We start from the raw sequence: 26378 nt of genomic DNA on the forward strand, positions 1-26378 counted from the left end.
ACATGTTGCTAGATGATTCACTATTTTCATTGGTTCAATCTTGCAATTACATAATTGATCCTTGAATGTGTGGCTATGATAAAAAATAATATATTGAATCTTTTGTTGCATATTTAGTCTATATGCCTCTGACTTGAAAAAAATTATTCACCGTTGATATTTGAACATGGTGATAGCAAATGTACCTTTGGCATTTGTCGTGCTAGAAATTTTGCCTCGGTCAAATTCATGGACAATTTGAAATTGTTCGAAGACAAGGCAAGCAAAGACAAGGCAAGCAACTACATGAAGTATGCCTACTTTGTCACTTTCAATGTAGACATTGATGATAGTTGATGCTCTAATAATACTTCGATGTCACATAAATGATAAAGCTCTATCCTAAATTGATGGGCGACGGATTTAACTGATTGATATAATGAATTAAGGTTTGACCTTTTATACAACATCCTAGCATGCTAATTAAACAATTCATGCTTAACTTAGCAAGTAATGACTAGCTAAAAGGGGTTTATCAATTTAGACCCATAAATAAGTTTGATTTTAAAGTTTTTACATCAAAATTACAAATATAATTGTAAACCAAATTCAAAATTCAATTACAAATTTCACATATGATAGAAATGAGAAATCTATAGATTAAATTTGAATCCTTAAAATATATAAAATGTAATTCAAGCAAAACTTTAATTGATTATCAACTTCTATAAAAAATATATCTTATACTAATCATTATATATAAAACAAACGAAACTTACCAAAAAAAACTACAAAATAAACATTTTTTTAGCTTAACAATATTCATTTACACATCAAACCATTTAATCCATAGAAAACTTTTGTAACTTTAGTCTTATAGTATTATTCTAGACGTGTCAACTATTTTGTTCTCTTCTCTTGCTCTCTTCTTCCTAATGATGAGTCATTTAGTTTGATTTGAAACATTGAGGAAATAAACTATTACTAGAAACTATGCACAATAATTCTAGATGTTCCTTAAAAAGAAGATAACAAAAAATAATCAATATCTAATAGTTGAAAAGTGCCATTTTCTCATAAGAAATGTTGAATATTAAAAAATTACATATGAAAATCCTATTTTTAATAAAAAATAAAAAATAGAATTATTATTGACCAAAGTCCTTAGTAATAGAAGAGCATCATCCCACAAACATGTGAATGAAGATGTCATTGATGTAAAGAGGGTCAAGTCTTCCAACTTATTATCAGTTAAAAAAATGTTAAAGAGGTAATCAGTTGGACAACATTATTGATAGGTTGAAAATGACATGTTATTCAATAAAGTCTTCTCTTAACAATATATTTGTTTTTCTATTAGCATTATATTTGCTATATAATGCATGCTAATTCCTATCAACATATTAGTTGGACAACTTTATTGGTGAGGTGAAATTGACGTTATTCAATAAAGCTTTCTATTGGCATTGTATTTGCTATACAATGCATGCGAATTCCTAGGGACATATTAGTTTTAAAGTCTTCTATTAGCACTATATGTGCTATACTGCATGCTAATTCCTATCGACATATATACTCTTATACTCATTTAAACAACTATACAATTAACTTTTGCTAAATGTTTTACTCAATTTTTTTTTATTTTTTTTACAACCATTTTGTTGCTTGCTTTCAATATGATAAAAACTTCCCTTCCCTTTACCTTAAACCCATGCCTATTCTATAATAATAACAGCTGTCAGAATTCCAAACTAATTTGTGAATGGAGGGACGATAGCTAGCACTTTGAAGTTTGAAATCTAATTCATAAAAATTAACAAGCGAAGTAGTTACATGGTGTTTTTAAAAAACTAGACACAAATTTCAATGATAGGCTGTGAAGACAAATCAGAGACGGGTCTTTGTCATTGACTGAACAACACATAGCTCAGAATAGAAGGACAATATACTTCGGGAAGTAAAATGTAAATATAGGCAGGGATTGAGGTTGGGCTATGGACTAATCCTAATCTAAGTTGTTGTGATGCTTTCACAAACTGTCATTTTACACATGCAGTGCATGCAATGTTGATGGAGGTTGAAGAGATTTAACCGAAGGATCGGCTGTTTTAAAGCTCTTATTCGGTGGATCAAAAATCAGATCATAAGAATATGGCAGAGGAAGGAAAGCACAGCAAGAGTGATGGTCAGAGCAACAAAAGTAGAGATATCAGTCCTAAATCAGTGATCAATCCTCCTTTCACAAGCTTGCCATCTTCTGCATCAGGAAGCATGGACCATAGACAATCTGATAAGCCATCAACACAGGTAAAGTATATTGTTAAACTCCTCTGTTTTGTTATTGATACAGGAAAGTGATAGTACGTCAGAAAGAAAATGAAAAAGAAGTTAATGTAATGGGTGAACGTGACAATGCTAGCTGACTGTGAGATTTGACAAATGTGGCTTTTCTTTTATTGATTTATCAGCTTGAATTGCCCATTGAAAAGAAGAAGTATGGCACAGAGAACCCATTTTCTGACAGCTGCAGAAGCCATCCGGTTGATCCGCTCTGTAAGATTAATCTCAGAGAGACATCTGAGTTTGTTAAGTCTTTTCCCATGGCGAAAGAGAAGAATGATATAAATCTTCTAATGGGTGCTGAGAATCTTGCAAACAGGCCTAATACAGAAGTGAAGGGGTATAAAAGGAGGGAAGGCCATCGTCAGAGTGTGCCTCCCAGGTTGGATTGTCCAGGGACACCTTCTAGGTTTGTTTTTGGAGCTGCAGAGAGTCCTCTGCCTGTGAAATATATGGTGGGTGGATTTACAAGGAGACCATTTCCTTCGAAGTGGGATGATGCTGAAAAATGGCTGATAAATTCAAGTTCTGCTATTAATTCTCCATGCAATAATAGCAATACTCCAGGCCGTCATTGGAAGGGAAATAATCCCAACTCTTGTAGGTCCCCTTTTAATGTATATCAGGTCAGGGATTTGAACACAGGGAGCAACCCATCTGGTCCTGTGATTGAATTGCATGCAAAGGAAATCAGACAAAATCAGATTTTCAGTCATAAAGCTAGTGGTGGGGATGATAAACTGATGGCAGGAACAGTGGATACAAGCAAGGAGGAGATTTATCTTGCAGGAGCCTTAACAATAGGTGATGTTTCGAGCAGAGTTTCAAGTTCTGTTTTGTCCACAGATAGGCCTGTCAGTATGTCATCTAGCGCTGGCTCTGCATCGTCGGAGCATGGGGCATTTGCAGCTTACCCTTGTGAAACATTTATGAAAGGTGCGTTCTGTTTTGTAATGCTGGTTTCATTATATTGAATACGATTTTACAGGGACTAGTTGCAAAATGTCTGGCAATATATAATTCTGTAAATAAGTCCTGTGGGTTGTTTCTGGTATGCTGTTCTAAACTCAGCGATGCATGATGGTGGGCTGAGAGTTACTGTAACTTATAATAAGAAATCTGGTGGCCATCAGTCCGGCCATGCCTGTTGCGGTTTCATAACTAAATGGTGCATTCACCATGCCTATTTGATTCTGGGGTTTGTGGACAACTTATATGTAAATAGAAATTCTATTCATGTAAATCCTGGTACAAAGTGGTCATAATAGAATTCTATGTAGGTGAATTCTAGAACCCTCTCCTTCCATCTTTTTAGTCTTCTTGGTCTGCTGCTTATCTCTTCACTCTGCTCTCTATGTTTCATTCTGATTATGGGTTATGTAGTATGATCCAAAACGTTGCTGAAAAAAAATTGCCCACAGTTTAAGACAGAAATCTGCTATACGCGGTCATAAATAGATTCAGTTATGCCCATACTGTGTGTGTCCATTATCCGCCATTCCATACATTTGAACAGTGCTCAATTGGGCAGGGCAGACCCACAAGCTGGTTACACGAAAGTGGGTCTCTCTGGTTTTTGCTGCTCACTGGGGTGGGAGATTATTCTTGTAATTATGTGTAAGCCATGGGATCCTCTGCCTCTGGTATGGCCATGGTATCATTGTGTAACCTCCAGTGGAGAAATGTTCTACAGATGAAATTGAACTGGAAGGTCTTAATTAGGGTGAATTAGCATTTGAAACTGAGTCTAACCAATTGAAAATAAAAAAATGCCTTTTAGTGACTCCTTGGGCACTTATTGCCATATTGAGTTGTATATTTTTGCTTCTTTTTATTTACTGTTTTCACTGAATGCATGCAGATAAATTTGCAGATAAAGTAGAGCCAGCTTCCAAGTATAGATTCCAGGAATCTGGATTGGAACACAGTCATGGAAAAAGTGAAAGAATTCCACCCATGAAGGATGCTGCTACTGAAGTAGGGGCAGCAGTTCATCACAGGGACATGGGAACAGAGACAACGCCGCTTGCAAGCTCTCGTACCTCTAGATGTCATACTCCTGTTAAAAATGCTTCCCCTGTCAGGCACAATACTCCTTCCAGTCATTCTGGACTAGTACATGCTTCTGGCATTGACATAGGGGAACTGGAAAAATGTCATTTTGCTAAATTAGAGCTTCAAGGCCTGTCATCAGGTATCCAGTATACTTCTATTGATAAAAGTATTTCCAATTGGAGTTCGAGGGAGGAAGAGGAAGAAGAGGTCTCAAAAAGCTTGAGGCATTTTGACATTGGTGACTGTAAGAGAAGCATTCTTGAAGCTAGAGCTACAGCCTGGGAAGAATCTGAAAGATCCAAGGCCTATAACAGGTAATAGGCTTACTGTAACAATGTTGTTTTTGTTATTACATCTTTTTGTGGGAAGCTTCAACCAAAAAAACATGGCTTGGAAGTCCCTTGACCAATTTCTGAACCAAGGCAAGCATTAAGCTTTTTATCTAGGTGCATAGGTCTACATTTCACAAGGGATGGGCCTTGTGGTAGACCACAAATTTTCGTTGAACGTATAAAGATGAAGGGAGATGAAGAGGTAGGAAAGCCCTGAAGGTTAAAACAACCATAGAGTGGTCATACTCTAGATCAGATCCTTTCAAGCATGGGCCTCAAAAAATCATTCAGCAATACCCAAACTGAGCTGATACTAAAGATTATAGAGATTTAATTAACAGTTAAATGCAACTTCTTAGTTTATACCAATAAAAATAGGATACTTAATCTCATTTGGATCTCCATAAAATATAAATTTGCCATGAATTGTTCAACCATTTAATGTTTAATTAGAGCAATACAGAGCTAATCTGAATCAAAACGAAAAATCTTAATGAGTTGAAATCTTGATGACCATTGATACAAGTAAGTTAAGCTTCATTTGCTTTGAATCTCATCATCCTGAATATAGAAAGTTGTGGATGCATAGCATACAAGCTTTTTCTTTGGAAATCAATTGAAATGAGGGCTGTTTGGCCCACCAAAGTCTGATAGTATGGTCAAATGTGCATCCAGGGTGTTGGATAGACAAGACACTGACCATTTGCTTGCCTATCTATGACAAGTTGACCAAAAATCTAGACTTAAAAAAACAATCTGTAATATATATAAAAACAGATCTCCAGAGGATTTAAATTGGAGTTAGCAAACATTGAGGCGCATTAACAGAGCCAGGCAACAATCTCCAAGGTGTTCTGTCAGCATTGTGAGGAAAACTGGATCTTGAAGAGTGACAAATATTTGGATTTTTGAATGCTTGAGGTTGTGTTTAGAGCCTGGACTTTGAAAGCCCACTGTAGAGTAGGGTGTGGCTAAGGCCTGTTTAAGAAATTCAATAGTATACTTTTGAGTTAGAATACATTGGGTTTGATTTATAGATTGTATTAAATAGATTTTGATTTCATGAATGACTTATGGACATGGAAAAGTTTGAGCAATTCCTTAAACAGTTTGCAAAATCCAGGTACCAGAGAGAGGAAGCAAGAATTGAAGCTTGGGTAAATCTCCAGAGTGCCAAAGCTGAATCTGAATCAAGGAAACTAGAGGTAAAAGTGTGCATGGTTTTTTCAATTCATTTAGATCCCTCAAATTCTGGGCATTAGGTTTTTTAAGCATATGCCTGCTTCCATTAACATAACAATCACTACTTATGCCCATGTACATCGATGTCAGAGTACATGGAATAAGGAATAATAGCATCATATTCTGTTCTGGGTGCAAGTGTAATGGATTTTTCAATACAGAAATTCACAGGACACATTCATTTTCACTTAAACAAAGAACTCAAATCACAACTATCTGCAAATGGGTATCACACCTTATACACCCCTGTTCTCCGCAAGTCATAATTTGTGGTGTTTGGCAGGTGAAAATGGAAAAGATGAGATCAAATTTAGAAGAGAAACTAATGAAGAAAATGGCGGGAGCCCACAAAAGAGCAGAAGAATGGAGAGCCGCAGCCAAAGCACAGCATGCAGAGCAACTCCTGAAGACTGCAGAGCGTGCAGACAGAATGAAGAAAGAAGGCACTTTTTCCTTGTACACTCTTCCCGCCTGCAATGGCTGCTTCGCCTCTTGTCGTTCCTGACAACAGTAAAAAACAACTCTACTCCACCAATCATGCGGCCCTTTTTTCTCTTCATCACCGATTCAAAATGTACATCTTTGTTTGCAGTGCAGGAAGCAGTAAAACTTGGATTTTTTATTCACTAAAGCTGCAATTAGCATATGATTATTTCGTGGAATGGAGTATACGTTTTGTCCACCGTCCAAGATATAAAAGATTATATCGAGCAAGACAAGGAATACTCTGCACACAGCTCGATTTGTGGAGAAAACTGGAGGCTTGTACGCGTGCATGAATATGAATGATTATGTCCAAATAATATTAAGTCCTGTTCATATATTTAATGTGTACGTGCCTCGCCACCATACTTGGGATACGAATCGCAGGTCATCTACAGCTCTAATTGTCATTTCAATAATTAGAAAATGCCCAAAGCCATGTGATTCTTGGAATCGTTTGCCCATAAATCATTATAATGTTTTTACTTGGGCAGGACTCTTGCGATGGAGACCACAATTTATAGATTTTTATGCGAGGATAAATAATCTTGGAATATTTTACTATTTTATTTATAGAGAAAGTACAAATCACAGTTGTATGAATAATAGATTCTTTTATTGAAGTTGGGATTATCTATTATGTTCAAATCATCTAAAGGCAATCAATTAAGAAAATGTTTATTTTATGATATCAATATTTATATAATTTCTTAGTCAAATTTATTCGTCTATATTTCATGAGCATTGGTTTGTACAAAACCATTTTTTAAGAGAATGAATGGTTCATTTGGTGCTCATTATGTTTAGGTGATGTTCATAGGGAAAGAAAGATTCTTTTATAGTTCAAGATGCTGACTATCTATATATGAGTCTAAATGGGGCATACATACCTTAAAGAAAGATCCTTTTATAGTTCACGATGCAAATAGTTTGTATATGGGTCTAAATGATACGTACATACCTTGCCCCCTATGGAATTTTAACTTGTGGTTGAGGTCTCCTCAAGCTATATACTAGGCCAATTCATGGATGAAACATCGGGACTTTTGAGGTCACCGATCCCATTACTACTCTAACTTAACTTGCTATCCCATTAGCATAACTTTAAACAAACGTTGTACTTGATAAACTATCCATAATAGAACCCCTTTAAACTCATAAATTTGATAAGAAAGATTTTTGACATACTATGATAAAAACCTCTATAACATTAGATTTGTTAAATTTTTGGATTAAATTGTGTGCAATATTTTTCATCATCAATAATTTATATCATACTTAATTATTCATCATTAGTATGCTTAACTATGAAGTTTCCTTTTGAATTAAGCCCACCTAACATGCTATCCCATTTGAAAAACCTTAAACATTGTACCTTATAAACCATCTATCTTAGAACACATTTAAACTCATAAATTTGATAAATACAAGATTTTTGACATACTATGAAAAAAACCTCCTATAATGTTAGATTTGTTAAATTTATGGATTAAACCGTGTAATGCTTTTCATCAACATTTTGGATCATACTTCATGATTCATCATCACAATAAATTAGCTAGAGAGTGGAAAAAGTTCTGATGATGGATCATGAAGTATGATTCAACGTTTTGGATCATACTTCATGATTGATGATAAAAAATATTGCACACTTCAATTTAGAAGTTTAAGAAATTTTACATTATAGACTATGGAATTACATGAATCTAACTCCAATAATGTGTCAAAAACTTCTTATCTATCAATACCATCTACCCAAAACATCTTGTCACAATAGCACTTAGTGGATCTAGACGATATTCATGGAAGCTGTTACTCATCTCACTACTACTCTGACTCAAACACGCTTAAACATAAAATTTCCTAAGATCAAACCCATTTAACTTAATACTCCATTTGCTAAATCTTTAACAAACATTTTATAGGGGAAGGGGCCCAATTTCTTTCCATGTTCCAATGACCTTTTAATCCTTGCTCACCCAAACCCCTAATTACTAACTTTAATGAAACCAAAAATATGATATAATGCATCCAGGTGATGTGGAAGTGAAACATCAGACATTCTAAGAGTTCACCCATCCCACTGAGTGTATCTAAGTGATGTTCATGGAAGTGAAACATTAGACATTCTGCCCATCCCACTACAACTCCAAACACAATTAACCATAAAATTTCCTCAAAATCAAATCCACTTAACTTACTATCCATTTACTAAATCTTTAACAAATGTTATATAATATGAACCATTTATCATAAACCCAGTCTCTCACAATGTATCAAAACCCTCCTACTTATCAATACCATCATGTCACAATAGCAACCTCACTTCTTTTAAGACATTACAATGGAGGTTTATTTGAGCTGCCTTGGACTACTATTCTTTTTGTCGCCTCATGTATTGTCTTATTACATCAAACGCGTCATTATCAAATAGACAGCTAAGAAACTAATAAATAATGACTAAAACTGTCACATGTTGTTCTTGGATAAGTCAAACAGTACAAAAGAGTTTTAGCAAATTAAATTAAACGCGATTGAAAAAGTCCATATTTCAAGTGATTAACAATCTACATCTGCTACACAAACCCTGACACAGTCACTTTCCCTATAAACTATTCTTTCTTACTCCTTGATCCGCATTAAGTTGTGTTTTGAACGTGCTTGTAAATGCAAAAAGTTTTAAAATACCCTTTTAATCTTTGAATGTCAAAGTAAGCTTCACATTCTAAAATAAGTTTTTTTTTTTTCAAATTTAAATACATTTTTTTTCTTTTTATTTTTCTTTCGATTTATTTTATCTATTTGTTTTACATGTAAAAGTATCTTCCCCGTCCAAGATACATTTACATCTGTATATGCATTTATTCTTTCTTTTTAATATTTCACTTTTTGACTATAAGTAGAGCTATACCCATCAAGTTAATATTTTTCTTTTTCTAGTGGCTTTTCCCACATTGACTTACATAATTTATCTATGACATAAGCCTTCATTTCTTTGTTATTAATTATGCATGTATTTCGGTGGATGGCCCATCTGTTCATCTTCTTGAGGTTTTGTTTCACTTAAGGCTTCTTTCTCTCATTCAAGACTTCTTTGATGATAATAGCCTTAGATCACATTTTTGTCTCCACGTATTGAATTTTTTAAACATGTTTTAGGAGTACGCCATGACAATGTCTTGATTGGGAAGGTGCATGTTTCAACTAGAAGAATCTCATATGGGATTGAAGCTTTGAGTTTGAATTTGCTTGTGATCAGTGTTTTTGAATTCTCTCTGTTGGCTTCCATTTTACCCTTGAAGTATTGTTATCCCATAAGCTACATTTGTAAAGCACCTTTAGAATAACAAAAAGTTAGAATAGATTTGTATATTTTTCTAGTCCCATTACTTCACTTGTTTTCTTTTATTTTGCAATGCATACCCTCTTGGAGTTATTTTCCTTTTGCAAATATTCTAATTGAGCTAATTGCTAAAGTCAATTCTAAGATGCTTGTACTCTATCACTTCCTTCAGAATATTCCCTTCAAAACAAAAGTTATGTTTTTTCTTATTTTTATCAGGGAAGTTTATTATCTTAGTCTTACTAGTGTTGACATGCATACCTACCTCCTTATAAAATTTATTTAAGGCACAAAATGTTGTTGTAACTCTTGAGTGGATATAGTAATCAAACTATCAATGTTTAAGAGAAGCTTCCCAACATAATCTCCCAAAAGAATACCACCCCCTCACATATTTAAGCATTCTTCTAGTTTGCTAATATATATGCCTTAAAGAGAAGGGGAAAGAGGACATTCTTGTTTGATACTTGTCACTTCTAAAACTTTTTAAAAGACCTATTTGTGTTTTGATTTTTATGTGATCTTCCTCACAAAACCTATCAATGGCCCCTTTGTATTACTTTGCGACACCAAGATCTTGCATTCTACAACATATTTTACACTTAGGAACCATGTCAAAAACTTTCGATAAGTCAACAAAATAGTAGTGGGATTTTTTTTTTCCTATTCCAAATATTTTCAATGATATGCCTCAAAGTGAAGCCATGATCTATAACTGAGTGTTTTGGTTTAAAAATTACTTGCATTTTGTGCTCTTACCTTTTCTTTCTACTCACTCATTGATAATGTGTTGTACCATGCTTCTAAAAAAAATTTCAAACAAATAATCAATTGTGATGGTCAAATAATTGGAAGGATTGTTTACATCATTACTCTTAAAAAGAGGTATCATTGGGTTGGTTGTCCAATCACTTGGAAACCCAAGCTAAATGATGTTGAAAATTTGCTTCATATTAGGGATAAGGGTGTTCTTTTGCCATTTTAAGCAGTTTGTTTGTAACTTGACCATGTCACAAGCTTTCCTTGTGCACATCTTCTTAATATCTAAATTAACCTCTTGCAAAGTAAATAATTGCATTGTTACATACTGATTGTAGGAGGTGCCTTTTCTTGTGATTTATATTCATAGAATTTCTTGCATTTGTAAGCCACTGATTAATTATGATATTATTCTTTGTCTATTATTTTCTTTGTTGAAGCTCCCTCCAAAAACAAGTAAGGTTATTATTCCCTAAATAAATTAGTTCCCCTCCTTGTGTTCATGTACTCTCTTTTTTACACATATATTTTGCAATCTACTTGTACAAATATTTGTTCATCTCTTCTTGCCTAGATCTTTGAGATCATTCCTTGTTGCCTTGCACTCCTCGTCAAACCACACATTTGTTGGAAAACAACTTATTTTCCTCTTCCTATTTTTCACCCCTTTATACCTTTATAGAGCCCCCTAAATTATTCTTGTTAGCTCATGGATTTTGAAGCCTTGCACTCTCTTTTCCTTCTTTTACATTATTTGCCTTACAACTCCCAATAAGATAGAGTGATTTTCTTGGGTTAATGGAAAATCTTCTTTTTCCATTTGTGGGTGACTATGAAAGGAAGGTATGGTGCGAAAAACACTTCCTAACACTAATCTAGTGGGGGAGATAACACAAATTTCCTTATAAATATTGAAAAGATAGAATAAGAAACACATAACAAGGAAATATACAAAATGCAAATAGATTAACAATCAAACAAAAGATATATCAAGGGGGAAACCCTTTTAGGAGAAAAATTCCACACTCCAAAAGCCACCCATTATATTATTCAAAAATCAACAACAAATTATGATATGGTTATAGAGAAAGATTCTCATTATAGCATCATAAACTAGAGATGTGAAGGTAATTTAATAGCTATAAGACTTACACACAACCTCCATCTCATGCACCTAATATATAGGAGATACAATCCTTGAAATCATCAAGCAGAATTACAAAACCATGAGCTAAAACCACCCAAAAAGTGGTGCCCAACTTATATCCAATACAAGATGCCCTATGATGTGTCAACACTCATACAACACGTGTAACTCCCTTTTACAACTCATTTATGTCTTTCCTATTGCAAGAAACTCAACTTGTAGAGGTCGTAACTTTTGAACTGGGTGTCTGATTAACAAACCGTTTGAAGCGACAACAAGCTTGTGACATGCTTTATCAAGTTATAACCACTACGTAGGTTATAAACAAATTCTGTTTGTTTTGGAGCCTCTAAGACCCTCAAAATTTACTCCAAAACTTTTATTCGCAACTTTCAAAAACAAAAACTTTAATATCTTCAAATCTAGGCATGCAAAAATTTATTGGCATGCTTATCTAGCCAATCCAAAGCTTTGGGAATTTTTTTTTATTAATCCGTGCTCAAATAAAAACTTACTATAAATTGTAAACTTTATGTAAGTGCAAGGTTAAGACTCCATTTTCCTAAGATCCTCCCACTCGTTGAACACCTTGCAAGAGCAAAGGGAGTATCTACACCATAATTTAATTTTTAGGGGCCATGAGGCCCATAGACTTTGAAGACCATTTGAACTTCTTTGTGCTCCCCAATTTTGTCAATGCGTCTGCAACATTCGTTGAAGTATCAACATTCTCCAATTTTACCTTCCCATCCTCTACCATATCTCATACAAAATGAAATTGAACATCAATGTGCTTTATTTTGGCATGGAAGATTAGTTTCTTTTATAAGCAAATGGTACTTTGACTATCACAATAGATAGTAATCAATACTGCATCAAACCCAGTATATAAAAATAATTGTCTAAGTCAAATGGCTTCCTTACGAGCATCAATAGATTCTATATACTCTGCCTCTATCATGGACAAAGCAAGTACAACTTTGTGCTTACTCATCCCACTAATAGCACCACCATACATAGTAAAGACATAACCATTGGTGGATATTTTGTTGCCAATGTCACCTGCCTAATCTAAATCCACATACACTCACCAAATGTTGAGGTCCAATAGGATAACCATGATAACACAAGGAATACTCAAAAGTGCCCCTAAAATATCTAAACACTGTTTTAACTGCATCCTAATGCACCCATCCAGGATTAGCCATATATCAACTCAAGACACCCACTACTTGGACATTGTTCAAGGTCTTGTACAAACCGTAACAAAAATAAGATTGCCAACAACACTCAATTATGGTACACTGGCCATGTCCTCCACCTCAATAGGATATTTTGGGCAATCCTTCACAAATAACTTCATTCCCAATGCAACAAGAACTATCATAGATCTAAAGGTTTCCATACTAAATCTCTCCAACACTGAATTCAAATACTTACTCTGGCTTAACCAAATCTTTTTATCAACGCTATCTCTTTTGGTCTCCATTCCCAAAATGTACCTAATTGAACTAAGATATTTCATCTCAAATTATGGTAACAACTTAAACTTTAAATCAAAAATCAAATATGCATTCCCAAATAGTAACATATCATCCACATATAATGCAATAACATTGAGAATGCAACCATTATTAGTTTTAAAATAAACACAGTTATTGGATTTAGACCTCTAAAACCCCAAACTCAATTCATAGGTATCCATATTTTGGTACCACATCTTAGGAGACTGCTTTAGACCATACAAAGACTTTTTCAACTTGAAAACTAGATTTTCTTTACGTTTCACCGCGAAATCCTCTAGTCGTGGCATACAAATCTCTTTCTCCAAATCACCATGAAGGAATACTATCCTTACATCCATTTTCTTGATTTTCCAATCATGAATTGGAGCAAGTGATAGAAAGAATCAAATTGATGTCAACTTTGCAATGAGAGAGAAAATATTACTATAATCTATTCCCTTAATTTGGGAATACCCCTTTGTGACCAACCATGCTTTATGCTTCTAAACACTAGCATCAGGACCCAACTTTTTCTTGAACACCCATTTGCATCCCACGAGCTTATGTTCTTCAAGAAAATGTACTAGATCCCAAGAATTATTTTTTTCAAAGATGCCATCTCATCATTCATGGCTTCCATCCAACAATCTACATCACTCACACCCATAGCCTCTCTAATAATACTAGTCTCATCAATGTTAGCAATCAGGACAAAAATGCATCTAGAATCTAACAATGAATAACCAATCCTATCTAGTTGCCTCCTTATTCTTGTAGATCTCCTCAAAGGCTTAGGTTGAGGTTCTTCATCTTCCTTTGAATTATCAGAGTTGCTAGAGATCTCCTTATCATCAGGTCCATGAGGAGTTCACAATTATTTTTTCTTAAGGGTAGAAGGAATCTAAACTACCTCCTTATTTTGTTTCTCCTCTTTCTCTAGCTAGTTGTAGCTCAACAATGGAAGGTTTCATCTCTCTAAAAATGACACTTCTACTATAGATAATCTTCTTTATCGTTGGATCTGAAAGCTTGTACCCTTTTACACTAACACCATAGCCAAAAAAGATACACTTAACAACCTTGTTCTCCAACTTAGATCCTTTTTCACTAGGAACATGAGCATAAGCTTCACAACCAAATCTCTAAGATGTCTCATAGAAGGCTTATTTCCTAACCACACTTCGATAGGCATCTTATCAACAAGAGCTGATATAGGAGATCTATTTGTTAGATAGCATATAGTGTCTATAGCTTCAACCCAAAACTTTTGTTCAAGAAAAGCACCACTAATAATACTCCTAACCCTCTCCATCAACATTCTATCATCCTCTTCACAACTCCATTTCGTTGAGGGGTATATGGAGTTGTCTTATGCCTCTCAATCCCATGATATTTATAGAACTTATTGAACTCTATCAAGAAAAATTCACTACCATTGTCAGTCCTCAAACAGTTAATATTTCTACTAGTTTGATTCTCAATAAGAACCTTAAACTCCTTAAATTGACTAAAGACTTCAAATTTACTTATAAGAAAATAAACAAATGTCCTTCTACTATAGTCATGAATGAAACGAAATATGCAAAATTTGAAATCGAAGGAACATTAACAGGACCAAAAACATTATAATGTATCAAGTTCAACAACCTAGAAGATTTGTGATAACTAGAGTAAAACTAAGCACAATTTTTTTACCATAAATGTAGTGTTCGTATAAATTGAACTCAAGATTACAATCATCAAGCCCCACAATGAGGTGTTTATTTTTTAGGGTTTTGAGACTGTTATCACCAATGTGACCAAGTCTTTGGTGCCATAATTATCTCCAAAGCATTGGCACCCTTAGGGATCCAAAGAGCATGACCATCAGATTGTTGGCATTGAGGTTGTCATTGATGTCAACATATGTGTGTGCAAGGCTGATTTGATGAAGTGGTAGAGAGACTTACAAGATACCCACTAGATGAAGATGTAGCTAGCACACAGAGTTAATTAATGTCAATAGTGGAGATGATACAGTGGACAAAGATGCAGAAATGATAAGTGCCACAAAGAGCAATTACAGCTAGACAGAATGATAGCCTCACTCCCACTAGTCAGAGATGTAGAGGCATGCAAGCATCAGGTGGGCTAAGTATAGATATGCAACATTATATGTGCCCCATAGGAAGATGAAGATGCAACAATGTCATATGATGATCTTGAGGAAAAGGTCAAGGTTTCCTAGAGCAGATAACTCACAAAGGGAAGGTGAGAAGATGGTATGATCTCTGGTTGAGAGAGATGTAGGATGTGCCCCATAGGAAGATCACACTAGCTGATATGGTGTTGCATCAGACGATTAAAGGACAAAGCCATGGTGCTATGATTGCATGAAGCAAACAAAGTTTTCCAAGGGCATAAGTACTACTGCAACATCATATAACACGCCATGTTATACGCACAAGGAGATATAGAAGGCAAGCTTGGAATGTTCTATGAGGACAAGTAATTGGATGAAGAAGACAAAGGGAAATGTAGTGGTGAAGGCATCGAGCAAACCGGTTTGAATCAGGAAAGGTGTAACTACAGATGCCAATAACACACGACTGAGTTGCCAATAATACGCAGGTTATCGCTATCGCTATGACCAAAGGGTTGTTGTGTACTATGATAGGAAGTGTCAATAACATGATGGTTATGTGTCTGCAAGTGTCAATAACACGCTGGTTATGTGTTTGCAAGTGTCAATAACATGATGGTTATGTGACCGGGGTTGTCAATAACATGATTGGTTGGTCGTATTGGTCTCGCGGCAAAGGATGTCAATAACATGAGGTTGTGTGATCCTTTCTATCCCGCAACATGTGCGGTTGAAGGTGTATGACCCCACGGGATAACAATTATGTGGTGCACATTATCCCACAACATGTTGGTCAAGGGTTGAATCCCTCACGAGATAACACCTAAGTGAAGCAAACAATGAACTTCCTTATCCTGCAACATGTTATTTGTATGTAAGAAACCTTGCAGGATAACGATAGTCAAAAGAGGTCAAAGCGGAGAGATGTGTTTCCCTTATCTTGCGGCATGAGAAGTGAGTGATAGAAACCTAGCAGGATAACAATTAACAGAGGAAAACAAGGCACTTTGTTATCCTGTGTAATGAATCTTGGAGAGAGATGTTTCGGCAAGGCAAGAAATCAAAGGGAGAGTGCTTGAAGACCTTATCCCGTGTAGGTTAAAGAGCTACACAAATATGATGTAGGCTAACAAATAAAAACAAAGGTTTCTCAAGGATAGACTACAAGGGGAGAAACCTTATACCACGTGGGTCAAGAGGCACACAAATTATAGTGCGAGATAACAAAAGAAAAGGCACACTGCACAAAGATAATGAAGGCTTATCCCGCATGGCTAACTTGGACATGCAGATGGTCTTGCGAGGCAAGAAGATAGTGGCCCTCGAGATGCAAAGATCCACATGGCAGTCAACCAAGTTTGACCAAATGACCTGGATGACGATTAAGAAGACTTTGATGCCAAAAATTCTTGTCGATAAACTCTGAAGTCCATGTGGGCGATTGACTAGGATTGACCAAGTGATTTGGATGACACGTTTGCAAGTCGATAGACTTAGTAATCCATGTGGTGGTCAACCAAGTATGACCAGAAATGTTGAACGACAAAGTTGATGCCATGGATGCATGTCGATAGATGAAGAGGCTTATGTGGCAGTTGTTCGACATTGACCAAGTGAAGTGGATGCAAAAAATGAAGACAAGTGGCCCCAAGTGGTCGATAATGAAATATGATATGCAAAGGTTGGTGCTTATAGAGATGATGGTTGATTTAATGAGGTGGTTGACGATCTCTCCAGGACAGGTTGACAGAGGATAAAGGACACATTAATGGTGAACTTGTTGTAGTCTGTTGATGGGTTCGAGATGATCAAAAGTGGTTGGATCACATCTGCTGGACATATCAAGTTTGCTAAAAAATAGAAACCTAGTGCAAAAGGTGAACAATACAAAGACCAAAAAGAAGATAACAAAGCAGGGTCATTCAATGCAGGTGTTCAATCCAAAACAAGGAGATCAAATCTGAATATAGAGAATAGTTGGAAGGTAGGGAGAATGAATTTATGGATGAAGACTATCTGTCTGAGTGGTGAACATAGAATTTGATCAGTAAGCAAACACAATCTCTTAGAGTTTGAGGAGATTAGATTCTAAATCTATTCTTGGAGGGAAATCTTGCAGATATAGAGCTGACTGAATGGAGAGGCATTTGATGTGATTTGACAGGAGTAGTTGAGTCAACTGAGATGGGAGAGCTATGTGGACAAGTGGTAGAGCAGGCATAGTAGAACATAGGGATGATGTGGCACGTGGAGCCACCACTATGACAATGATGATCAAGTCCTCCTAGATCAACGACTCAGATTCAAAGTTGATGATGGACACAGGTTAGCTATTTGTGTGTCTGAGGACTCAGATTGCCAACTGGACTGACTGAATGAATGATCTTCTTGGTGCATAGGAAATTTTACAGACTATGTGGCATGACAACGAGGAAGAACAATAGTTGTCTTGCAGGTGATGAGTTATGATCCAACTAACCTCCTAGAGGTGGATGCTGACTACAAAAATATAGACTTGTCAACAAATGTATGTGTGATGAGAGTTGGATGAGTGTGTGCTGTTGTATAGAAGAAAACAATCTCAAGAGAGAAAAGAGCGAAGTGTGTTGTGATTTCAGGGTGAATACGTAGAGAGCAAAAAAGAGAGAAAGCATCAGAGACCAAAAAAGAGAGCAACAAAAATCAGAGTGTGTAGAGCTAAGGCAGAAAGGCAAAAAGGAAGAAGAGGAGAAGTGGTCCGAGCAGAAGATAGAGAGAAAAGAGAAAAGATCAAGTGCAGAGACAGATAGAGAGCAAAGAACAGAGAAGAAGAAATCAGAAAGAGAGCAGGTCAGTAAGGTGTTGCGAAACTTCATTTGCAACAAGGTATATAACATGTATTTATAATTACATTCTTTGTAATATCTGAGTGGGTTCTCAAACTAGGGGTAGGCGCTCCTTTGAGTAGAAGCTCACAAACTGTAGGGGTTGGTGCCCTAAATCTAGGGGTTGGTGCTCCTTTGGGTTGGTACCCATAAATGTTGTAACCATTGATTTCATTGTGAGGTTGGATTGGAGCAGTAGACTCCAACAATTTTTCTCATCGAGGTTTTTCCCACATTGGGTTTTCTTCGTAGATCTTGTGTTATGGGTTTGCCTCTTATGTGTGTGTGTGTTGATTAGTTAATATCTCTTCTCATAGTCTTGTGATTAAAGTTATTAATGCTTATATCTTTAGAAGCTTAAAGTTTTTATTGATTACCACTAATTCACCCCCCTCTCGGTGGTCCATTTTGTTCCTTCAGAGATGTAGAGGCAACAATCTTCTTCATAACTTGATCTAATGATGAGGATGGAGAATCTAGAGCCCTCTTTTAGGAATCCATAGAAAAACTATTGCATTGAAGTGTGCATGCATTAGCTTATACAAGGGGCTTATCTGAACACCCTTAGCAAACACCATAGAATCTATAGTCATTTTGCAATATCCTTGCGAAAAAAAAACCTGCATGGTCACACCAGCTAGTTTACTTACAAAAAGTAGATTTTGAGTCAAATCCAGGATGTGCATTACACCATCGATCCCTTTATCTCTGTCATAAGGAATCTAATGTTGACTCTTCCATGATGAGAAATCTTTAGATGAGAGAGATTCATCACCAAGATACACCTTCCCACCATCATTTTCTTCACACTTTGAAAACTAACCCTGATGTGAGGTTATGTGAAAAGATACATTATCTATCAACCACATATCTTTTGATGCATGTGTTGCCAAGGCTGCGACAAATGCTTCACCATCATCTTTAGAGGATTTGTCTGAATTTGAATTAGAGGGTCTCTTCTTCTTCTCCTCCTCCTTAATTCTTTTCAAAAGTGATTTATTTTGCCACAATTCCAACATTTTTCCTTGGACTTTCTAGGAGACTTAGATCTCCCATTGGTTTTGGATCTATTTATTTCATCTCTCTTGCCTTTCTCTTTTGATCTACCACGAACCATAAGTGCTTCCTAAGCTGACTCAAAAGTCTTCCTCTGCATCGCTTTAGAAAGTAATGATGCTACCACCTCTTATATATTGAACTTGGTTGTTGTACTCCCAATAGCCATAATGAGGTGGTCACATGAGTCAGACAAATAACACAACAGAAGCATGCAATGATCCTCCCCATCGATCTTGTCACCAATAGAACCCAGCTAAGAAATAATCATGTTGAATGTATTAAGATAATCAACAACATGTTGGAATCAAGGAACACTGAGAGGGTGGGTGAATCAGTGTTCTGCAATTTTTAACATTCTTAATATGTCCTTCAAACCACTTAAAGAAAATGAATAATAATAGTGTAGAAACACAAAGAAAATAACCACAACACCATAACACTAGGATTTTTACGTGGAAACCTGGTTAAGGAAAAAACCATGGTGGGATTGAGACCCACAATATTAATATACCTTGTTAGAAGTATAATAATATTACATGAGGGGAATGCACATGCATTCAAGCACATTGCCTAGAGCTCATTGCTCGAAGTACAATAAGGGCTACAACCTCGAAAGGATCACTGCCTTACATAATGATTACATATAATACTTGGAATGTTTGAACTGATAAACAACATCTACGAATGCCAAAAATAGTTCCGGTTAAGCACAAAATACTCTGTTCAGCAACACTGCTCTGTTATGATATTTTGTTGAATTCTAGAGCACAAATCCTTCAATTACGCACAATCTCTCATACACACTTCCACACAACCACTGATATAAAAAATAAAATAATCAATCAGTCTTATATATCCACAACATCAATTTAGGTCTATTACATGTCGGCCCAAAACTGCATAACACACAAATGAAACGTGCTACCCAAGTCAGCTTAATCCGATCCAAAACAACCATGTGGACCAAAAAAAATTGTCCACACGATTCCCATATGTCGGCTCACTTACCTCAAACATACAAACAATGACCAAAATCGATCTGCAAGATCCGCACAATGAGTCTTCACACGTTACTACTGATAAGCATTGTTCTACCAAAAAACCTGTATACCGGATCTTCCAACTCACTCAACACTCAACACCAGAAGCCATAAAATTGGAATAGGAATATTACACGTCCACAATGCATCTCCGAGATCCACAACACCAAATACTCAATAGAAATGAACCACCAACCAAATTACTGTACACTCTGTCGGATGCTTTGTTCTTCTCACCGGACCTCATTGAACCTCAATCTCTCTTCCAGTATGAATGAATCATGAACCGTGGATTGGATATCTGACTCTATTTTCCATCAATGACAACATCTGAACAACAATTTAGTGTCTCTTGCCAACACAACAAATCCTCCATCTTCCATCTTCAAAGAATACATCTTCTTTCTCAAGAAAAGCTTGTTTACCAAGGATTTAGCCTGATAAACGTCTCCAAGCCTCTTCCAAATACCTTTTGTAGTCTTCTCTTCATGGACATTTAACCTAGCATTCCTTGAGGCAATCACTAAGCTATAAAGTCAAGCTCCTCTTGATTATCATAATCACTAATTATTTCAAGATTGTCCCAACATTTCCTCAGCAACAAATGTATGGAAGTTGAGCTCCAAACACAGTAAACAATAGACAATAGTTTTGTTAGTGTGAAAGATGCTCCCACACACTAGTTCATGTATAAAGATATGCTTTATTAATGTGACATCTAGCTCTCAATTCCTCATGCCAAAATAGGGCACAAAACCTGCGTTTTGATGGTTGGAAATCACACCAGGTGAACTCAGTGATTGACTCTTAGTTGAGTCACATCGAAATAGGACACTTTTTTTTGTAAATTGACATGCCAAAATAATTTCCTACCTCTTGCATGAGTTTAGATGTAATTAAATTCAATTTTGGTCAAGTTTTTAAGTATTTTTGTTGAGTTTTCATTGTTGTTCAACCCTTAATCACAACCAAAAACCCTAATTCCAGGTTTGTTGATTTAATGTTGTAAACTCTATTTAAACCCTTCATTTTGTGATGCAAAGGGCTGAATATATTATGCAGAGATTATAGAAAATTAATCTTACATTTTCAAAGGAAATTAATCTTACATTTTCAATGTGGCTTCCTACTAAAGTTGCTGAATTTGAATGCAAATAAAGCTCAAATTCAATTATTTTGTTGTTTATGTTGTATGTCCAAACATAAAATTTAGATGGTATTGGTGATTGCATAAGTAACATAGCTCAAAGTAACAATTAGATAAGATTGTCCTCCACGTGCTTGAGGATGAATTCGTCTCATATGTGTGCATAGGTAATGACCATATGATTTGATTGTATGAATTATGACATTTTGATTTATATTTATGTGGTTTCATTCAATTTGATCTACTTTCTATATGTAGCAAGTTAATGTGTAATTGTTACTGCCTGATAGCTTTTCATTTCACTTCATTTCCTATACCCCTCTAATATATTTTGTTTATTTCATGATTGCTAATAGGATAAGATGTTAGAATAGTTTCTTTTCATTTATATGTGATTTGTGTAGATTTATCTCAAAAAATGCCACAAATAGATCATTGAACCTGAGAAGAATTTAGACATTCAACTTTCCAAATTTAGCCTAAAAGTGTCAAAATACCAGCTGGCTCCCTTGTGAAACATTCACATCACTCCAATTGACCTATCCCACGCATCTAAGACCTAGCCTTTCACAACCTTGGAGTGAGGAATCCTACTTTTGAAAAGAGGAGATCCATCTTGGACCTCCTACTATTGTTCGTGCTAACTCTACAATCTACATGATTTTTGAACCATTTCATAATATCTTCTAACACATTTAATATCTTTATAATTTTATTTATTTTTCTCATAATTCCATTTGCTCAAAAATATCATTTTCATGAAAAACAAGTCCTCCTTTGTAACCAAGTGATTGTAATTTTATACCTAATACCATTTAAATTTTCCAACATGATAAAAATGCATTAGAAGAATAAATAGTAGAAGTGCTGCTCTTTGAATCAATATTGCACACAAACTTACTTGGACTTGTTATTATCATTTTGCTTCTTACATAGCACTTAATCTTATATGGATAGATTTGTATAAAAAAGAGAAACAAATCTCTAGGATCACTCTAATACTTGTTTAGAAATGATGTGAAACCTAATGTACCCCAATTATATAAAAATATATAATTACTGTTATGTGGGGGATCTTCTTCTTTAAGTTTCACTTTTTTATTCTTTTATATAATTCTATTTATATTTTATATTTTTTTCCTTATTTTAGCCACTTATTTACTTGGTTGATTTGTGAATAACAATTTGAGGATTCTCAACCATTAGGAAACGACTAAAGGGATGATCACCTATGTGTATCACCTAGCTCTCCTTATTATGATTGGACTTTAAAGTCTAATGAAGTGCATAATGTACCACTCTCATAGTTTGATATAATGATGGCCCAATACCATATTGTATGCTAATCACCCAGGCATCACATAGAATGGTGTATCAAGAGAAAGAAATCCCAAGTGATAAGAAGAGTACTACCACCCATAGACTACGATGTAATATTATCAAATCCTTTTATAAAAATTTGATATTTCTGATTTTGGCAAATTAATTTGTAAATTTTTATAAGAAATTATATTTTGCATATATTCAACTAGATCCATTATCAATAAAGACACATTTTTAGATTCAAATGACCATGTATTCACTATAATATGTAAATTTAGATGATCTCTAATAGCCAAACTAGGTGGAAGATCTATAGAATCAAGGAAAATGCCATTGTTTTGAGTACCAATAGATTCTTATATAGAAATTACTATTTGTTGTGAAACATTTACATTTGTTTGATATATTTTTTAATATTTCTATAAAAATCTATACCTTGAGATGAATTATGCAATACATTTCATAGAAAAATATTAGTTGATATGTATTCTAGATTTGATCCATGATGTCACATTCTTTATGCAACTTGGTTGTTAATAAGAGGAAGTTAAATATTATTAGGATGCAAAACTAGTTGCTAGAAATTCTCTAATAACTATGCCCAATCACATGATAATCATGTGAAGTAGGTGTTACATGCAATGCAATTTTAAGCTTAAGAAGATCATGTGTAGTATGGAGTAGAAGATTAGGTCTAGGTGGATCATGTGTCGCATGGGATACAAGTTTAAGATTGGACAAATTAGGTGTAGCATGGAACTTAGAAGGAATCACATGTTATAAGACACATGAACATGAGGTGGAAGGGATGAAATTTTTTCTAAAGATGTAGAATGAGAAGACACATATAAGTCCAAACTATCCTCAATCATTCCAAGGGAAAAAATATGCAATACAATCATGTGCCAATTTTAGGAATGAATTATAAATAGTACAAGATTAATTGAACCATTTCAATATTTCATCAATTAAAGTATGCCTATATTCACTCATCAACAATATATGATCATATATGTACTCGTACTTTGCAAGTAATAAATACTTATTTTGTAAAAATGTGCAAAGTTAGTACCATCAAATCCATTTACATTAATTCCTCATAAAGAGCACAAATATAATAATTTCATACAAAATAAATCAATGGAACATCATAGATATCTATATAATCTATATGAGATGCATGAAAACTATCACAATGAGAAACAAAATCAACATGAAATTTATCTCAGGAAATGCATCACCATGATTATCTAAAGAATCGACATGAAATGCAAAAGAATTATCATAAGGCACAACATTATCATGTATAAAAGGTGGTAGAACATGTATATCATTATCCCTATGCTCCTCATAATATGTAACCTCATGAATTGAAGAATAGAGAAACATAGTCATAATGGCATGTAGAAATAGTGGTACATTAGTAGTCTTGATAATCATGTTGGAAAGTATTATCGCTATATGTATCTTTAGAAGGTAGGGCTACATCATCATTATCCATCACACAAGAGAAATAATAATCACAAATCACATATACAAATGAAGTGAATTCCTTGAAGAAGGATGGAAAAGTAAAAAACAAGGTCCATGAAAGAGAAAAAGCTAGATAAGCATGAAAACGACTCATTTATGGAATATGTAGGGTTATCTAAGTGAATAAATGATGAAATAGATAAGCTTATAATTAAGAATTTCAACAATAAGAAGTTATATAAACGTATTTATTTTTAAATTGAGGAAAAAGGTTTAGTTAATTCACTTCATTTGTGACTTTGAGGTATTGTTTTGTAGAATGTGTCCAACAATCTAATCTAGTGCTTTATCTCATATACAAGATTGTAATGCTCTAACATATCGTTGGATGATTTTCTCTCTACTCTAGTTTAACTCCATAGTTATGGTTCACCAACCTTCACATGTGCAAATTTGAATCCTTTCTATGAATTTGACCTTGCATCTCTAACCTTTCAACATGTTAGGACTTGTTAAGTCAAAATCCTAGGATTGATTAATTACTTGAATAGGTTTTATGACAAGTCAAATAGCCATGCAAGATGCTTGCTTTGTCCTTATCAAAGCATACACTATTAAAATTGATGCTTTGATTGTAAATTCATTATATAGATCGATCATATAGTATTTGACTAGATGTAATAGAATGGTTTAGGGGAATTATTATTGTATACAACACCCTAGTGTGGAAATTGAACATTTCATAACCAAATCAATAATTAATTGTTGGTTGGAAGGAGGTTGTTGTGGATTTGAAACTAAATTTTAATTTGAAAGTTTGAAGATGCAATTTTGAACATATGATTTCAAACTAGGTTTAGATCCACACTTGTAGATTTAACCTAGGTCAAGGAATTATGAATCTCTAGATTTGATCTGAAGCCCTTAGATGCATGGTGTTATATTCAATTAAGTTTCTAATTAAATGCAAAAAATGTCACTTTGTATATTACTCATTATGAACGAGATAAATAGGTCAAAGCGATTCTAAAACATAGGGGACATACCTTTCACCCTTACTATAGTATTAAATAATTTAGCCTATTGGTGTGGTTGAAAAAACTAGTTTACATAAGAATATTTATTTCTTTTAAAATCATATTATAGTTTGGTATCTATTCTACAATAGTCTAACTTAAATATGCATTCAACATGGATAATTAGTAACTCAAAATCATCCAAAGTTGAATTCGATAACTAGTAAATCGAATTCACCCTAAAGATCAAACTAAATTCAACCTGGCCTGATAGGGGGTAAGACTTAATAGTTGAGCATGTTCCAATAATTGTTATAGTGCCTATTGATTTAATGCCCTGTATTTTTAACAATATTGCACCAATAATTGTGATTTTAAGTTGTTAGTATTGATGATGACTACCCATAATTGAATGAAATGTGTTCCTTAGATCTGAAATGCAACAACTCATCCAATGCCACATCAACACACTACTAAAACATGACTTAATGCACAAGTATTGGTCTCACTTGTTTTGGGCCTTTTTGGACACCTTGACAAAAAGCAATCTGGCATGACATCATATTTGATGATGTGACCCTTAAACCTTGGTTATAAGCAAGGGACATCCCAAGAAAGCTACTATAAAAAACTGAGAGTGATTTGAAATTTCTAGAGAGAATTTTAAGAAGCGCAAAGTTAGGATGCTCAACTAGGTATTAGAATCCTTTCCCTCAAAAAAATGAACTTTGCCAAATAACACATACGACCATCGTCACGAATCAAACTCAACCAATTCTCTACAACCTTCATATGTTTTCAAAAACAGATTTAAACCTAAAACTACTGTAAACAACTGATTTAAACCTAAACTTCTGTAAAGTTTCCCATTGTAAACCTCAAATGACCGGTGGATATGAATGGTGTACTCCACCCCTTGAATAAATTGGCAGGTGATCTGCTGCAGATTAGCACGGATCCTGTTTTCAGTAAAATAGTTGCTTGTGGATTTTCGTGTAGAGTACGTTTGAGAAAAATAATACTCCATTGTCTGACATTGGTTTGACTTAATAGTCCTCCCTGCGCACATTCCACGCATCCAATGTCCTTACTGATCTTACGGGATCAGCTTTTGTATTAATGTTCAGATATGTCAGCGTTAAACTAATA

General features: G+C 34.8%; 1 protein-coding gene across 2 annotated transcripts; it reads left to right on the forward strand.

Annotated features, from left to right (window-relative positions):
- The first annotated feature begins 1836 nt into the window (after nucleotides 1-1836).
- LOC131035023 (uncharacterized) lies at nucleotides 1837-7037 on the forward strand. Of its 2 annotated transcripts, none has more exons than XM_057966659.2 (5): nucleotides 1837-2286; nucleotides 2448-3255; nucleotides 4181-4688; nucleotides 5816-5911; nucleotides 6232-6368. In XM_057966659.2, exons 1-4 carry the CDS (start codon nucleotides 2131-2133, stop codon nucleotides 5865-5867), a joined length of 1524 nt encoding a protein of 507 aa, XP_057822642.2. In that variant the 5' UTR covers nucleotides 1837-2130; the 3' UTR covers nucleotides 5868-5911; nucleotides 6232-6368. The 2 variants fall into 2 exon arrangements, with proteins under 2 accessions (XP_057822642.2, XP_057822640.2); XM_057966657.2 differs by having other exon boundaries at nucleotides 1845-2286; nucleotides 5830-5911; nucleotides 6232-7037.
- The last annotated feature ends 19341 nt before the right edge of the window (nucleotides 7038-26378 follow it).

This window comes from Cryptomeria japonica, chromosome 2 (assembly GCF_030272615.1).
Source record: "Cryptomeria japonica chromosome 2, Sugi_1.0, whole genome shotgun sequence".
NCBI lineage: Eukaryota > Viridiplantae > Streptophyta > Pinopsida > Cupressales > Cupressaceae > Cryptomeria > Cryptomeria japonica.